An 18,889-nucleotide genomic window follows, 5' to 3' on the forward strand; every position below is an offset into this window, starting at 1 on the left:
TCACTGGATGAAAAGTAGCTGGTTCAAGTTGCACCAAGGCAACAGCATTGATGCTGGTTAGAAGGGGAAAATGATCTGAAGAACTAGCAAATATTGTCCCCATCTTCCATTGAAGGCATGCAACACCATTTATCAAACTGGTGCAAAATGTCAGAGAGGACCCAGACTTCTCACTAAGCTTTCATGACCAGGTGGTGTTGGTGATTTAAAATAAAAAATAAAAAAAGCCTTTCAACTCCAGCTCACTAGGAAATTTGTACAGCTCAGAAGGGGCCTGCTCATGCTGTTTCAGTACACAAATTACAATTGGTAGGGAAAGTTTACATTGAATATATGTACATTGCTTTAAAAATGAAGTACAAGAATGTACACATGTTAACTGTGCTGCCTGTCCTGGAGACATAGTGAGTGTTGTCCAAATACTAAACCTCAGACTCAGGTTCCACCAAATGTAGTTTGCTGAAGGTCACATAGCAATTTAGTGTCCGAATCAGAGTTAGAACTCGAGTTCTTGGCCCCTATTCACAGGCTAAACCTTTTAAACAGTTCCTCTTCTACTGGAAATAAGTGTTTGAATTTCCAAAAGAGACAAATTAATCTAGCACTCATCTCTCTATTTGGGATTTTGCATCAAGTTGATGATACTGGGAATAGGGCTAATAAGTGCCTTTTAGGAGAAATCCTACATTGTAGACCACTAAGTAATATGTGAGAGGTTATCTTTGTATCTTGAGATTAGACTTGTTGGGTGTTGGTTCGGTTTTTTTTTCCGGGGGGGTGGGGGGTGAATAGGAAGGAGATTACCATTTATTGGGGGTAGTTTAAAGAAACATGTACAATTTACATTGAAGGCCTTCAGGAGTTTGCTTCCAAGTGCAGTATGTTCCTTATTCTTAATCATCGAAGTGTGGGCCTGTGTGAAATTTATAACATGGTTTCATTTTAGCAAGGGCCTTATTTTATGTTCTCACTCAGAGATATTCATATCCTTGGTGTGACATTGATTTAAATCAGTCTTGCAAAAAGTCAACCCAATTTGAAATTGTGTGCTATTGCAGTTTTAAATTAAAATGTATGAGCTAAATTGAAAATGCTGTTTAAAACACTACTAGTCTTAAGTAATAGAGTATTTTATATGAATTTCACAAACCTGCTGAATGTAAAACAAAACAAAAACAAACTATTAACACTGTACTTACAATGATTCTATTCAATTGATGGTTACAAGGAAAAAATATAAGCACATAACTAAATTACTTCAGTGAGAACTATGAAGTATAGAGATGAAATTTGTGTAAATTGCAATCAAATATAACATATCAACAGAACAATACTAGTCTTATAATGCAACATTTTCAACTATAATTTGAGAGCAAAAATAAGAGTGCCATTACCCAAGTTTACTTAAGGGTAAGGTGACCATATGTCCCGTTTTGGCTGGGACAGTCTCTCTTTTTTTTTTTTTTTTTTTTTTTTTTTTTTTTTTTAAGCCCTGTCCCAGCCATCCTGACTTTATTGCCAAAAGTGGGCATTTGTCCCATTTGCTCTTGCCAGCTTGATTAGCTGGCAAGAGCAAAAGGGACAAATGCCCACTTTTTTGACAAAAGTGGGGTGTGGTATGGAGGAACATGCAGGGGGCAAGCAGAGATGCCAGCCTCACACAGGGTGGGGAGGCAGGGCTTTGGGGGGTGTGTGTGTGTGTGTGAGGGGAAGTTCCAGTGTACGGGTGGCAGGTTAGGGTTTGAGTGACCAGCGACATGAGGGGAGTGGTGGAAATATATGTAAGATTATGAACTCTGCATATAATTAATAAATTGTACAGATTCCCAAATTATCACAGGTGGTCTAACGACAAAGGATGTTAATAAGGCCATGGGTCCTGTCTTTATTGGTATTGATGATTACAAAGTGTGAAACTTAGAATTTTAGGTTTTATATATGGATTTAGTGTCTGTTTAAAAAAAAAAGTAGGAACAACTAAATGTTTCCAAGTACATAATAGCTGCTCTAGGATACAGCTGAAGCAATAATTCTGTATTCTTCTACACTTTTCTTCCATCAATATAGTTTTAGTATGAAATAAAAAAAGTATTCTTTAATTTTAAAGATGGGGGTAGTAAATAGAATTAAAGATGGAAAAGGTCTGGTAGTCTCTGAAATCCTTTTCTTTCCAGAGTAATTCTATTCACTCAGCATACTTCCTGGCACCTTGTCCAGTCTAACTTTGTCACTACCAATGGGTCTTCCTTCTCTTCCCGAGGGACTCTTTTTCACAGTCTCATACCTCATTTTTAGGAAATATCTTTCCTGAATAACTTTTCCTTTCATCCCATTAGTTCTTTCACTCCACCTCCATTTCATTTTGTATTTCCACCATTAATCTGCACACTTACCATGTCCTCTTAGTATTTTAGATAAGCTATCCATAATTTGTCCTTAGTCTCCACTCTCATGCGCAATGTGACTAAACAAAGTGAGTACAGTATAATTAACCACACAAGGTGCAAGGCAATCGAGATGGGTCCATTCCACTTCTAATTTTTCTGATATAGGGTGACCAGATGAGATGAAGGAAAAAATCAGGACACCGGGGGAGGCAAAAAAAAAAAAAAAAAAAAGGCAGAGTGCTGCGTCGTGGGACTTATCGGGACGTCTGGTCACCCTATTCTGCTATCTCTACTCTCAGATCTGAGATTTTTGTTCTCTTTTGAGCTTCCTCTAATTTCTTTTTGGTCCTAATGTGGCTAGATGTACGCAGTATTGCAAGTGTAGTTTAATCTGATATGTTAAGAAAAGGTGCTGTTGTTTCCCTTCTTGGAAACATGTTGCTTTTAGTTATTCCGTTTTATTCTACCAATGTTTATGGCTTCATGCTTTTAGAATGCCATTTTAAAAAGTCTAGAAACAAACACATCTTCCATACTGTCCTAACCTTCCCCCCCCTCCCCCCCGCTGCCTTCTCCGCCAAACTATAGAATAATCACCTACTGACATGACATGACATAGGGGAAGGAAAATTGGACAATCTTGAAATGAAAAGAGGGGGAAAAAGTGAGACGAGTAAGTAACATTGAATTGCAGTGCGGAACAGCCTATTCATATTCCTGTAGCTTAGGACTGACCAGATGAAAACTCTGTATTGTGCTAGGTTTGGGTCTTGTACATCAAAACCATGTAGTGCCGTTCGTTCATTAGCTTTGTTTCCATTTTCTAGAACATTGTGGAAGGCTGGGTAGTAAAGCCACTGTCATCCAAATTTCAGTACGTACTTAATTTTACATTATTTAAATAATAAGCTGCATTGGGTCTTGTAAAATTCATTTGGCCATCATTAATGACCTAATATTTCGAAATTAGGGCAACGTACTGGTGAGCAGGTTTCTTGAGAATTTTGATGTGATGGTGGACGGTATTTCTTACTAACTTTTATCTTGTTTAATTGATTTCCCCTTCATTGTATCTTAGTAGGCTTTTTTGAAGGTGTTTATATCATTTTTGAGAATATAGGAGAACATTACTAATTCATAGAAATTGGGGAACTATAGTGACTTATTGAACTTTGCATCATAGCAAGTATGTGAACAAACAAAAAGAGAATGCATAATGAAATACACTGTTTCATCCAATTTCTGATATCTAATGGGCTATGTTAGTAAATAGTATGTACTGTAATTCATAAAATAGTTTTAATGTGACCTTTCTGCAGCACTCTGTATCATTCAAAGTGGAGTGGCAACCATTTTTGTGTACTAGCTCAAATTCAATGTACTTCAAAACCAAAAGATTGAATATATTTAGCTATGAAACTAAGTGGCTTGTGGTTTCTAACTGAGAAATATATACAGCATGTAAAGGAAATTTGTGAGCAGTTTAGTGAATTGTTCAAAATAGTTCTCCAGTGAGTAATTACTAGTATGCCAGAACCCCTTCACAAGAAACTGCCGATATCAAGATGCAAACTCCTTTATTAAGTGACAAATCTTCATGTTTTTACAGGGTGCTGATAAGACTGTGAAAGGCCCAGATGGACTAACTGCCTTTGAAGCCACTGACAACCAGGCAATCAAAGCTCTTCTTCAGTGACGGATGGACTGATATAACTAATGTCTTTTCTGTGGCCTCACACTGCTGCCTGTCTGTCACTCTTTGTATCTTCCAGCTTCTTCAGCTAAATACTTTGGGGGGAAGGGAATTCTCAATGAATCAAACTAACTAGGGGTCTCTATCAAAAAGATAATCTGTTTGGAGAGAATGGAAATCTATATAATCAGTGTCCTTAAGGATTTGTTTCATGCACAATCTTTTTTTCCATTTCTAGTGAAAACAAACTTCTGCAGGAGGGAGAAAGAACATGCACTTAAAAATTGGTTGTATGCCTCCCTGGTTAGTTCTATTAAGTTTTGTGTTGAAAGATCAATTTAGACAAAAGTACTGTATTAAGTACTCTAAAACGCTAACTAAGAGGCCGTAGTCCAATGCTGTTAGTGTCTGCCATGATATAAAATGTAGTAATTGAGGTAGTTGGATTGCTTATCTCTTGACAGCTATATCCTTCTGCTTTAAAGCATATATTGAAATTCTGAAGACTTCTGATACTAGTTAAAGGAGCTATCTCCACCTTGACTAATCAGATGCCACACTAACCTTTTTTGACTCCTTGTAAATCAGGAAAGATCAGTTTAGGCAAGACCTTGTTCTATTCCAAAAGACCTGCCAAGGTACCTTGGTAGGATTGAACTTTGGGATTTCCCTCTCTTCCCCCCACCCGTGTGTTCTAGTCCAGAATTGACCAATCTGACTTGTAATATTTTTGGGTCTGATAAGAAATGTCTCTGCAGTTTACCCTTTTGGGTTGTCAGTTGGAATTTCCTCATTTACCATGTCAGTGTAAACGATATAGGCACATATGGTGAAAGCTCCAGGCCCTCTGGTACGCAAGAAGAATTTCTCTGCTACCTTAAATGATTTAAACTTAGTGCTGCTGGTAATTATTTAGATATTCTCACTAGAAACAAATATCAAAGTTGCTAAATGTCTTTTGCTATAGTTTCAAAAAATAGTTATATGAAGAGCTTTCTATATTCTACTGTCAGGAAAAGGAAGACTTAAATACAGTTTCACTGAAATCTGTAACTACCACTAGAGAAAAGGTAAGATTTTTTTTTTTTCCCAATGAATTTCCTAAGATTCCTCATCAACTGGCTAAAAAAGCACTTTTTTTAATGTCATGAATTCATGGAGAGCAACAGGCTTCTTCTGAAGCTCCTGCTACATTCCTATAGCATGTATGATCCTGCAAATATATTTAAATTTAATCTGGAAGTTAACGTACCAGTAAATATTACAGCAGTAGAACTGATAACTAATGGAAGCAGATTTGAGATTGTAACAAGGGATTCCCACCCCATTCCTCCCATGAAAGTCTGAGCTTTTGATTTTCATCTTTAATTTGCATTAGACACATACCAGCTCACCCAAACAATTCACAGTACTCCATACATTATATAAAAATATATTTACCTTTTGGGATGTCAATATATGCAGCTTTCAGGCATTATGGTAACATGCAAAAAATGTGCATCATGTTTAATGCAGAGTATGTTTAAACAAAACAAGCAAATCTTATTTTGATTTCTCATGTCTGGGATTGATGTGATATCAGGAGGGTGAGCAATATAGTATTTGGTAATTGCCATCCAGATAAATATATACTGAGACATTTTGGGTTCATATTTTAACCATGCTGCATAAATTTGAATGTACTTCAATTATAAACAACCCTGTATTTAGAATGTAAAATGAGAACAAACCGAGTTCTATATATGCAGCATCCCCACAGGATAAAAAAATCAGGAATACAGTCATTCTGGCCAATGAGAAACTGTAATGAGCCATTATTGATGGGTTTCTTGGATTTATGGGAGGTATGGATGGCAAAGAAGAGTGGAAAGATTAAATATGTTTTAAAAACTGTAATCAATCACTGAGTAACTGGTAAATGAATGAGCACATTTGACTAACTGTTTTTTATTAAGTCTTTAAATAAAGAACTCTGTAATCTATCTCTAATCAATGCTGGACTATCATCTCATTATGATAGTGTAGACTCTGAATACAAATTCTGACTTTCTGTAAGATATCGCTGAAGTAATTAGTTCTATGTTGGCATAAACTAGTCTCTATTTATGCTATTAAAATAAACTAGTCCAGAAAACTGCAATTTGAAATCTTTTTTTAAAAAAATTCAAGTTTGTAGTTAGTGTCAACAAATTGTGTATCTGGCCATAACATAACCTCCTATTGTCCTTTTTCTCTTTGCCTTAGCCTCCCCGCACTCCTACCTCCTATTAAGTGATCATAATTGTAGCACTGGATCATTTGAACCTTCTTTGTACTAGTTCTTCTGGTGATACAGTGGAGGCTATTTAGCCTTTATTTCCTACAATTATGTAAACACTTGCATTTTTCTTGACCTATTTCACATTTAAAAAAAAAAAACTGTAAACACTCTAACAAGACAAGAGTGTGTTTAATTTGATTATAATATGAATCCAAGCCACTTTGCCAGAATAGTTAAAGGATGATATTTAAATGTATGTTTTAACTAAAGAAGAAAAACTTGTTTGCTTTTTGCACTACATAAAGGGTTGTCATTTTTGTCCAGGTTTTAAGAAATATTAAACACTTTAATCTTTCTGTTTTGTGCATGGACAGTAGGTTTGTTCATTCACTTCCTTTTCATCACATTATGTGAGAAATTGCCTGGCTACCTGTTTCTCTCACTAGCCCTTCGATGGGTGAAATTGTCAAACTATAAATTCTTTTACGCACAGGAAACTGTAAAACAGTCAAACACAAAGGCTTAAATATCTTGTCAAAGCCAACTGGAAATGCATACATTTGGAAATCCACATCGTTTTTATTGCTCTCCCTTTCAAATTTGGGTTGAATGTTTTAAAACTAAAATGTATCTTGGATTTTACATCCTCTGCTCCTCTTCCTTATTTAAAATAAATCCTTGAGACTTAAATGGAGCTTCCTCCTCCTTTAATACAATATTGAATGCATTAATTTGTCTGTAGAAGAGGCTGGTAAGAGTGGAGTGTCCTAGTTCAAGCAATTGCAGTGTTGCATGCAAAATTTCAAAATGAACTGTCTTAATTATATTTTGTAAATGAAGAAACAATCATATCTTTCTACGCAGTGATGGAAGAAAATTAATGCTTTGTGCATTTTGATATTTAACTTCCTCTTTTCACCAGTGTAGTTATTTTGACACAGTTTGGTTTATCATTGTCATGGTTCATGGACATCAGAATGCTAAATGATACTGTATTTTTAAGTTTGTTGCAAGAATGAATGAATGAAATAAACTTGAATTGTGCTACAGAAGAATCGACAACTTTATTTCCCTACACACTCTTCCTATCTGTATTTTCTGTTAATCTCTGCTCAGACCTACATAGCTGTTTAGCTCTAGTAGTTCAGTTTAACTGGCATTGTGCAGAGTAACTTCAGCTATATTAATACAATAATGTGGACAAATCTGAAGGCTGGTTTACATGAATGCTGTAAATCGATCTAAGTTACGCTAGTTGATGTAACTTGGGTCTATTTACAGCAGTGTTTGTGCTGCACTATGTCAATGGGAGACGCTCTCCCATCGACACAGCTTCCGCCTCTCCAGGATGTGGAGTACAGACATCCACAAGAGAGTGCTCTCCCATCAACTTAGCGTCTTCACCAGACCCGCTAAATGGACACCACTGCATTGATCACAGCAGTGCCAATTTAGCTGGTAGTGTAGACATGGCCTGAGAAACCAGTTTTGCTCTTGACTGGCCACTAGTCTTAATATTAGCTACGTATGATTTCGAGCACATAAATGCTGTCTCTTCTCCTACCCCTTCCCTTTCTCTCCCCAAACCACCATCCCACCCCCCACCCCCCCCAAAAAAAGTTTGGGACTGAATGAACATGGAGACTCCCATAGACTTTCACTGGTCAATAAACAATTTGTCATATTGAAATTTGCTGCTTTAACGGAATGCTTGCATTTGCACTGGCTTCAACTCTTATTTGCCTGAAAGGCAAACAGACTCCACTTCACGTTTTGTGACAACTCAGAATTTAAGAGATTAAAAGGAATATTAATAAATACACGGAACCAGAGACTGGTATGGAAACAAAGTGCAAGTGTGCTTTCCAAACTAGATCAATGCCCACTTTGAAAGAAATGTTATTTTATTAATCCTTTGCTCCCAGAGCCTGTACTTTCCCTGTTAAGTAGTAATGCATGGTGCTAAAGGCTTGCTGTCCCTGAAATCCGTTTACTGTAGATTGCCTTCTAGAGTGGATTAAAAGGACCTTGGAGAAAACCAAACTTTTCCTGCCTCAATTGTCCTTCAGGAGTAATGCAGTTCCTTCCTTCCTCAACTTTACTGTCCAGAACATTTGAGTGAAAAGCTCATTTAGGTATAGCTGGAGTGTATGTAGATGTTGTGTATAACTTCACATTTTGTATTGATTTCTGTATCTTTATAAGAAAGCACTGATAACACAAATAATTTTAATAGTTAATACTGTTCCTTGTAGTAGGAGAAATCTAGGTCTCATTTAAATTTTGTCCAAAACAAATTCAGTTTTTAAATGCACGTATTTTAAAAGAAATAACTTATGGTACAGAGTGGTATTTCTTATAATGAAATAGAATATTGTTATAAAAATTATAAGGGACAAACTAGTATTCCAAAATGAGAAACTTCACTTAGACTTGGATTTTTTTTTTGTAGTTTTCAATTTTGAAATCATAAACTTATCTGCTAATGCTGTATGCACAGCCTGCTTCTTTAAAAGTGGTAAATACACGTGGGACACATTCACCACACATTGTTAGCATTCCAAAGCAGTTCAAATGGTGCCACTGCCAGTGACAATTCATAATTGTATGGGTATGTATGCAGTCATTTGACATTCAGATGTTTAAGATAACTTGCAGAAGCTTAACCCACGTCAGCCTATTTCCACTTGGCTAAGGAAGGCAGAATCTCATTTTCTGAATAAACATACATAGAGTACATCCAAAGAGGATAACACAAAGGGTATTTTTATGCTGGTAACTAATATCTTGAAAGGGCACTGTTAGTGGAAGTTAATTTTAACATATAGTGCCAGTCAACCCAAAGTGCTTTTCTACTCTACACCAGCAAAATACAGCCACCTTTGGGGAGGACATCAGCCAAGTTACTGGCCCATAATATATGGCAGTGTTTCTCAACCTTTTTCTTGGAGGCCCCCCCAACATGCTATAAAAACTCCATGGCCCAGCTGTGCCACAACAACTGTGTTTCTGTATATAAAAGCCAGGGCCAGTGTTAGGGGGTAGCAAGTAGAGAATTGCCTGGGGTCTCATGCCCCAGGAGGCCCTGCAAAGCTACATTGCTCAGGTTTCAACTGTAGCCGCAGTGGTTTCAGCCCCATGTGGTAGAGCTTTGGCTTTCTGCCCTGGGCCCCAGCGAGTCTAACACTGGCCCTGTTTGGCAGCCCCCCTGAAACCCTCTCTCTCTCTCACACACACATGCGCGCGTTGCCCCAAATCCCTGGTTCAGAACCACTTTTACGGCACAATGTGGGGAAGGAGAGAATTTGTACAATGGTATTTTTAACTTCTAAAAACACTTTTTTCCCCTCAATACTCTTGCAGTAATAGTAGAATATTTCAGATTAATATGATCACTTTTCCTTCACCAACAGCTTTTTTTCCTTGAACAAAGTATTGGGTATAGTATATGCAGATGGTGGATAACTAGTGTCTGGCATGGGGTTGAGGGCAGGGAGGAATTAGTTTTGTACATAATCCACATCTAACTTTTAGCCTCAATGGCCTTCCAGTAGTGCCAAGCAAATTCTTACAATATTCTTATAATTCTTATAAATAATAAGCATATGTAGATTGCTTATAAAGGGGTATATTACTCACTTTAATAGCTAAATTTACCTCAGATCTTGAGTTTAAAAAAGAAGCTCCATGGTGGTCATGTGGATTTAAGAACAAAATCTTTTATTAAGAAGAAAAGTACCATAGTTCTTCTTGGAGCGATGTCCCTATGAGTGCTCCACTTGTAGGTGTGGCAGTGCCCCTTGCACCTGGGACAGGAGATCTTCATCAGCAGAGCCCGTCGGACGGCACATGTGCACCTCCCCCCTCGCGCTGTGAGTGAGACATATAAAAAACACTGTGCGGTCTGACGGCCCCCAGTTCCTTCTCTACTGCCTTTGGTCTGGGACAGAATCCGCAGCAGAACCCACTTCTCCTATTCCTTTACTAAATAGTGCCTTACCTGTTAGTGTAGTGTAGTTAGATGTCAAAGAAAACATATCTATATGTGTGTGTAAATTTTTTTTAACTTTACTTTGTTATTTCATAGATTTGGTTTCCGTTTCCCACCATTCCTGCTTAGGAAGCTTTTTCCTTCACATTTATGCCCAGATCTCCTGGGTTTAAGAGGTGTGTTTCTTGCAGGGCCCCCTCCCAGTAACGGAGGACACCCACGGTGCATTTGCTGCCTGGGAGAGAGATATGTCCCACAAAAGTGTTCCCACTGCCTTGTCCTGAAACCCAAAGCCAGAAAAGACTGAGACAGATTAAAACTTCTCCTTGGGGAGAAATCGCTGTGACCGGCAACGGACCTGGGCTTGGACTCTTCCCCAGAGAGGCCCTCACACTCTGTGGGTCATCTGCCAATCCTCAGTCTCAACATCCCTCGAAGAGAGAGTCTTCTCTTTCTCACTCGGACGAAAAGAAACCGGCTCCTTCCTCACACACTGAGGCACAGCCCACCAGAACACTATCCCTGAGTTGGTCTGTTGCATCGTCTGCCAGGGGACACCGCTCTAGGGCCCATCTGAGTACCTCCGGTACCAACATGAAGAAACTAGCGATCCTAACTGGTCAGACCTACAGCCATCGGCACCATTTCCCAGCTCTGGGAAACAAGACAGGCTTACTTCAGGAACTATGGCACCGATAAAAATGCTAGTACTGGCAAATTAGAAACTCTTATTACTGGCCAAGTTATCTGCAAGTCTCTGTTGCCATCTACAGACACTTCAGGGAAATACATCCTCCCTTCAACACTGGCACTTATGATGCTTTTTCCCCTCCACAAGACCGTAGATACCCTAAAGACCTGCTGGTATCTGACACTCCTGAGTCTCCACTTCTTTGACGTGACCTCCCCATGTTTTCACCCTCCTCTCTGGACTCTCAACACTCCTCCCTTTCTCCGCCAAGGATGGCACCTCCCTTCCCTAGCAATGAGGAGGAAGAGGAGGGCTCTATTGCTCCCTCATCTACCAGGCAAATCACACCTATTCATCCTCACAATCCACATCTGGTCCATAATCTTGGTATGAGCCACCATGGATGCAACCACGTGTTCCATCCTTCCACACTGGCCATATTGGGACCCTTGGGCCATGTATAGGGTACAGTTTGGGAACCCTCCCAGGGAGGAAAGCCAGAGACCTACACTTCTCCCTTCTCCATCAGTTTCTTATCCTCTGAAGGTTGAATCCCCACTGGTACCAGGGCTGAAGGCAAAGGCCTCCTACCAAACGTAGACAGCTCGCTACCTCTTATGCACTCCCACCGAAGCAACAATTTTGAAGGTGTGGTGGAAACCTCCCCCTATTCCAGTCATTCCCTCAATCTTAAACGTTCCACCAGTTTGGTGACTGACTAGCTCAGTTTTTCCCATCTTGGAGACTAATCACCTTGGACAAGTGGGTTCTAGAGATAATCAAGGAAGGATAATCCATCCCGCCCTGCCACCCCCGCCACCCCAATCCCTTTTCAGGGACCCCTATCACAGTTCCATTCTATGGGAGAAATAAATCATCTTCTGCAACTGGGAGCTATAGAATTGGTCCCTTCCCAGCTCACGGGACAGGGCTTCTACTGCCACTATTTCTTGATCCATAAGAAATCCGGCGGCTGGTGACATCCTGGACCTTCACAATCTAAACAAGTTTGTCAAACTGAAATGCTTCAAGAACATCACCCTCTCCACTAGTATCCCAGCACTGGAAGCATATTTTCATATTAAAATACACCCTGCCCACAGGCGATTTCTCCAATTTGTCATGGGTAACAACTACTAGCAGTACAAGGTACTGCCTTTCGGACTATCCACTGCACCTCGGGTGTTCTCCAAGATCCTTGTGGTAGTCGCTGCCTACCTTAGGAAAAAAGGAGTCGTCATTTTTCCATACTTGGACAACTGTCTCCTCAAGGCCCCATCCAAGATCGACGCTTTCCAAGCTGTCCACGTAACAATAGACCTGTTCACAAAGGTAGGCCTCCTTGTGAACTTAGAAAAGTCTACTTCAATGCCAGTACAACAACTGGAATTCATCGGCTCACAGTTGGATGCTATACAAGCCAGAGCCTTCCTACCACCTCGCAGATTCTCAGTTATAGCAGATCTGGTATCCAATGTATGGATCTGCCCCCAGATCTCTGCTAGAACATGCCTCCAACTTCTAGGTCGCGTGGCAGCAGCCACGTTCATGGTCAGGCATGTAAGACTACACATGTGATGTCTTCAGGCATGGCTCCGTACAGTTATATACAGACACACCGAACAATCTCGCCTGCATGTAGTACATCAACAGGCAGGGTGGAGTGAAGTCCCACTCTTTATGCTCAGAGGCAATCAAACTGTGAAACTGGTGTATCCAACACAGTCATTTCAGCAGTGTCTCTCCTTGGATACTAGAATATCACCACGGACCCAATGAGCAGGAGGTTCTCCCACAATCACAAAACTGGTCATGTGAGCACTTCAGCTGATGGGGATACCCCACCATAGACTTTTTTGCCACACAGCACAACACCCACTTCCCTCAATTCTGTTCCAGAGCAGGACCGGGACACTGCTCAATGGGAGATGCATTCCTCATAATATGGGATGCACCACTCCTATATGCCTTTCCCCCCCCTTTTCATCTCCTTGAGGGAGAAATTGGAAGGAATCATTTCAGAATTGCATCTAAAATTATATCCGATAAATGCACAAGGCTTGCTTTTCTGGCTGGGCTTCTACTGGGAAAATATTTACCAATACTGATGCTTTTACTTTAGATTTTGTTCAACTGCTGTAGAAAACCATCTGAATTATGGGTCAGAGGTAATTGATCATTAATGTTTCTGTTAGAGTTGTGTCTAGTCAGTTTTACTGCCACTTTCTGGATTTTAGTATTAGAAATATGTAGCTGTCCTTGGAAGTTTGCCTTTCTTGTTCTACAGACATTCTGGGATTTTTCTCATGTCCTTTGAAGTTAAAGGATGCTCCCACAAGGCTCAGCCTTGTCCTACATTTAAAATTGCCCAGTAAAATTAACACACAATCAATTCTACCATACTCATTCGTACTTACACTAAAATAAAGCAAACCACAGTGTTAATGAAGGGCTTCAAAATAAGGATTAACACTTAAAATAGTTTGCGTATTTTTTTTGGAAGTGGTTTTCAGTCTAAGGGGTGCAACTTTATCTGGGTGTAAGAGGATTGTATGAAACTTCATGAGTCCATTATTTGCTTCCATCATCTTTTTGAGATTTCAGTTACTATGCAAATAGTAGACCCTTCCACAGGTGGTTAACTGGTCGCATAGATTAACAATAGGACAAAATATTTAAATCATGCTTGTAGAATTGATACTGGACAGACCAGATACTGTGCACCAGAAGACTTCAGAAAAACATCTTCTAATTTAGCAGCAGCAGCTAGTTCTAGATATATCATGTTTTAACAGTGGTGTTAATATTGTACACGCAAATAAGTATTGATATCAAACTACAATAACTCCTTGCTTAATGTTGTAGTTATGTTCCTGAAAAATGCAACTTTAAGCAAAACGATGTTAAGCAAATAATGTAAATATGGGGGGGGGGGTAGGTTCCAGGGAAATTTTTTCACCTGACAAAAGATATTTTATGTATATATACACACACACAGAGTATAAGTTTTAAACAAAAAATTTAATACTATACACAGTAATGATGTTTGTGAAGCTTGGTTGAGGTGGTGGAGTCAGAGGGTGGGATATTTCCCAGGGAATGCTTTACTGCTAAATGATGAACTAATACTTGGCTGAGCCCTCAAGGGTTAACACATTATTGTTAATGTAGCCTCACACTCTACAAGGCAGCAGAAATGGAGGGAGGGGAGACAGCATGGCAGACAGACAGAGAGACACGCCGTGTGTGTGTGTGTGTGAGAGAGAGAGAGAGATGTACATTGCCCCTTTAAGTACGCTGACCCCACTCTAAGTACATTGCCTTTTTAAGTAGATCAGCAAGTTGAGACAGCAGCTGCTGCAAGCAAGCTCCCTCTGTCCTGAGCCCTGTCATGCCCCTCCCGCCCCCCGCTCTATAGAGATGGGGTAAGCGGGGGGCAGGAGCAGAGGGGCGGGGGACACCCTGACATTAGTCCTCTTCCCCCCTCCCTCCCCCCGCACAGCAAGCAGGAGGCTCCCGGGAGCAGCTCCAAGGCAGTGGGCAGGAGCAGCACATGGCAGTGGGAGGAGGGACCGCTGAACTGCCGGCAATTGATAGCCTGCTGGGCGGCTGCGGTACAGGGAACTTAGGGGAGCGGGGAGCTGATGGGGGGCTGCTGGTCCACCCTGGTTCCAAGCTGCCACAAGCTAGCTGCAACGGGCTGCTCTTTCTGCAAGCAGTGGACAAAGCAGACAGCTGCCAAACTGCATAAGGGAGCATTGCGCAACTTTAAACGAGCATGTTCCCTAATTGATCAGCAACGTAACAATGAAACAATGTTAACCGGGATGACTAAGTGAGGAGTTACTGTACATAGGAAAAAAACCTTGGAGGTGGACAGGGAGGAATCAATGTCTTTGAAATGGGTAAAAGCAAAAGCATTGAGAGAATCTCTTCTGTGGTGCCTGTGGGTATAAAATAAAATGGTATTAAAAAGAGGATGTGCCTTTTTAAGGAGGGAAATGACCAAATTATAGAAATATAGGGCTGAAAGAAACCTCAAGAGATCATCTAGTCCAGCCCCCTGTGCTGATGCAGGACCAAATATACCATCCCTGGCAGGTGTTTGCCTAACCAGTTCTTAAAAATCCTCCATCACAGTAATTCTACAATCTCCCTTGGTATCCTGTTCCAGTATGTAGCTATTCTTATAGCCCTCCACCCCCTTAATATCTAACCTAAATCTCCTTTGCTGCAGATCAAGCTGATTACTACTTCTTATTCTACCTTCAGTGGACACTAAGAATAAAGTGTGGCACCAAAAACTGGACACTACTCCAGCTGAGGCCTCACCAGTGTAGAATAGAGCAAAATAATTGCCTCCAGTGTCTTATGTACAATACTCCTGTTAATACACCCTAGAATATTAGTCTTTTTGCAATTGCATCACGTTGTCTTATGCTCAATTTGTGATCCACTATAACTCCCACATCCTTTTCTGAAGTACTATTGTCTAATCAGTTATTCCCCATTTTATAGTAGTGGACCCAGGACATCTCTCAGCTAGATCCCACTAAATATTTCCTCCCAGTTTGACGGTAAACCATTGATAACTGCTTTGCGTATGGTCTTTCAACAGGTGTGCATTCCCCTTTATACTATTTTCATCTAGACTACATTTCCTTAGTTTGTTTATGATCTCATGTGGGCCTGTTTCAATCGCCTTAGAAAAATCAAGATATATCATGTCCCCTGTCAAAGAAGGAAGTTAGGTTGGTTTGGCGTTACTTGTTCTTGATGTTCATGCTGGCGATTCCTTATAACCCTATTATTTTCCTGTGTTTATAAATTGATTAATAATCTGTTCTAGTATCTTTCCAGGTATCTAAGTTAGGGTGACTGGTCTGTAATTCCTTGGGTCCTCTTTGTTCCCCCTTTTAAAGGTAAGTACTGTGTTTGCTCTTCTCCAGCCCTCTGGGATCTCACCCATCCTCCATGAGTTCTCAAAGATAATAGCTAGTGGTTCTGAGATCGTTTCAGCTAGTCCCCTAAGCACCTTAAAAAGAACTTTGTCAGGTTCTGCTGACTTGAATACATCTAACTTTTCTCTAAATATTCTTTCTTTTTTTCCCTATTCTGTCTTGCATCCCTTCCCTCTTGTTTTCAATATTAATAGTGTTAAACATCTGGTCACAATTAACATTTAGTGAACACTGAAGCAAAATGGGCATGAAACACCTCAGCCTTCTTTGTGTCCATTATAAGCTCTTCTTCCCCAATAAGTAGTGGATCTACACTTTCCTTCATCTTTTTCTTGCTCCTAATGTATTTATAGAACCTCTTCTTATTGCCTTTTATGACTCTTGCTAGGTGTCACTCATTTTGTGCCTGTCTTTGATGTTGCCCCATATGCTTGCACTATTCTTTTGTACTCATCTTAGCGATTTGTACTTACCTTTAGCAATTTGTCCACTTTTTGTAGGACTCCTGTTTGATTTTCATTTCATTAAAAAGTTTCTGATGCAGCCACACTGGCTTCTTATTATTCTTCCTATCTTTCCTTTACATTGAGATAGTTTGCTTTTGTGCCTTTTTATATTGTTTCTTCCAAAAACTACTAGCTTTCCTGATCTCCTTTTCTCCTTAGATTTCATTCACATGGGACCTACCTACCAGTTGTAAGTCTGCTTTTTTGAAGTCCATTGTCCTTTATTCTGATGCTCTCATTCTTTCCTTTCCTTAGAATCATGAAAGTCGTCATTTCATGATCACTTTCACTCAAATTGCCTTCCACCTTCAAATTCGCAACTAATTCCTCCGTGTTAGTCAGAATCAAATCTAAAATGTCTGCCTCCCTGGTTACTTCCTCCACCTTCTGAAACAAGACATTTCCCCAACACATTCCATGAACTTATTGTACATCTTATGCTTTATTGTATTACATTTCCAACAGATGTTTGGCTAGTTAAAGTCCCCCATTACTACCAAGTCTTGTGTTTTGGATATTTCTTGTATAAATGCCTTGTCCAGACTTCCTGTTCTTCCTGTTTATTCCCCATACTCCTTGAGCATGTGTATAGATATTGAAGACGTTGAGCAGATTCCCCACTGTATTCTCTCTTGTTGCTTCTATGACCCTTACAGTTTTACATTTTACATTCCTCTACCCCTCCCTCCCCCTCCAACTTCCAGCCCTCTGTCAAGGTCACCTTTCTATACTTATCTGCAGGGCTTTTGTCAGCTTCCCCCTTTGAACCTAGTTAAAGCACTCACTCAGTTGGAAAGTTGGAAGATGCCCTTCTCTTTCATCACCTCATCTCTTCCCAGCAGTCCTCCTTCATGGAATGTGCATCCCATGGTTGAGGAAGACAAAGCCCTTCTGTCAACACCATCTGCGCAGCCATGCATTACATCCAGGATGAGTCTGTCCTTGTGTGAGCCTTTACTCTCAACTGGAAGGATGGACAAAAGCACATTTTTACATCAACCGGTCCAGTTAACTTCCATCCAAGACTTACAAAATCTGGCTCAGGAGCGCTCTTGAACATCAATGTTGATTTTTCAATAAGTCTTGGAACACTGGATAAGTGCCAGAAGATTGGAAGAAAGCTTATATTCTCCTTCAAGTGTCCTCTGCATATTCCCACTCATGGGATGCTCCAGACTAGTGCAGCTTGAATAGTAGAGCTTTAACTAGCAATAGCCATTGGAGCACTCACGTGCCTCCCTCACCTCTTTCCCCCTCCAAGAACGTGAAGCGTTCCAGGGCAAGGGTATAAAAGGGGCATGGCACTCCAGATGCTTCAGTTCCTTCTAAGTTCAACCAGCTGAACTTCTTGTGTGGAGCTCTGGAATCCTTCCAGATCCATGATAATTAACTAATTTAAATCCTAATTGTGAGATGTCTGTAGTATTATAGGTTGTTTAGTATTATACTTAGCTAGTATGTAATGGAACCAAAGAAGAAACATGATTTCAAAAGAGGTGTACCTTGTCCAGTGGTGGTCCTGATGTGATACACATGCCAGGTGCCAGTCATGTTTAGGTGAAGGGCATTTGCCCCCCAAGTTTGCTCTGCACTTACATGGAGAGCAAAGAAAGACACAATAGATTCCAAGCAATTCTGTTAAGAGGCATTGTTGGTGAAACCATCTGGAACTGGCAGAGGACAAGGTCCTAGGAAAATCCATAGACCATCATCTGCTCTAGACAGGTCCACTGAGGAGAAAGATAAATTATCTTCATCAAATTCTAAGAGGTCCAGTGACAAGGTCCATAAAAAGAGAACCTCTAAGGTGTCAGCCTCTGTCTAGAGTTAATCCTCTTAATAAAGACTGCTGCCAAGACAGATGTGGGTTTTCATCCCTCTGTGGTTTCAGTCTCTTTTTAAAAGAGCCAATCCACAGGTGAAAAATCTTTCTTTACAAGATATGTTTAAGGAGCCGAGTCGCGATATACATCCCCTTGGGAAGGTGAGGAAACCTTCTTCCTTAGATCAGTTATTATCTGATCCAGATGAGCAAGTTCCAGAAAAGAGATTTAAGGAATTGGTGAGATGAGGGAATCAGAACTGGTTACTGATAGCACAGCACCACAGTGGATAATAGTTCAGGCACAGATTCATAGATCGGCTCGGATCTCAGTTCTGCCAGACATTGAGTCAGTTGAATTAATGGAGCAAGAAGAGAATGTACTCCAACAGACTCAAATTTTTGTCTTCAGAAGGAAAAGGACACGTAGAGGATTTTAAAATTTCTCCTCTTCCTCCACCACCAAGAACTCTTTCTGGATCCCCAGAGAAGAATTTTTCTCCAATTTCTCTTTTCAGCCAAGGGTATTGCCATCTCTGGTTCTATCTGAACTGAGTACAGCTTGGGATCAGAGAAAG

General features: G+C 40.2%; 1 protein-coding gene across 1 annotated transcript in view; it reads left to right on the forward strand.

Moving 5' to 3' along the window:
- Positions 1-7,395, forward strand: part of MTPN (myotrophin) — a 60,226-nt gene extending 52,831 nt beyond the window's left edge. Inside the window, exon 4 of the mRNA XM_065402285.1 lies at positions 3,997-7,395. Within this exon, the coding sequence (XP_065258357.1) occupies positions 3,997-4,083 (87 nt within the window). The 3' untranslated portion in view covers positions 4,084-7,395. The remainder of the gene's footprint in view (positions 1-3,996) is intronic.
- The last annotated feature ends 11,494 nt before the right edge of the window (positions 7,396-18,889 follow it).

The sequence above is a fragment of the Emys orbicularis genome, chromosome 1 (assembly GCF_028017835.1).
Source record: "Emys orbicularis isolate rEmyOrb1 chromosome 1, rEmyOrb1.hap1, whole genome shotgun sequence".
In the NCBI taxonomy this organism is placed as follows: domain Eukaryota; kingdom Metazoa; phylum Chordata; order Testudines; family Emydidae; genus Emys; species Emys orbicularis.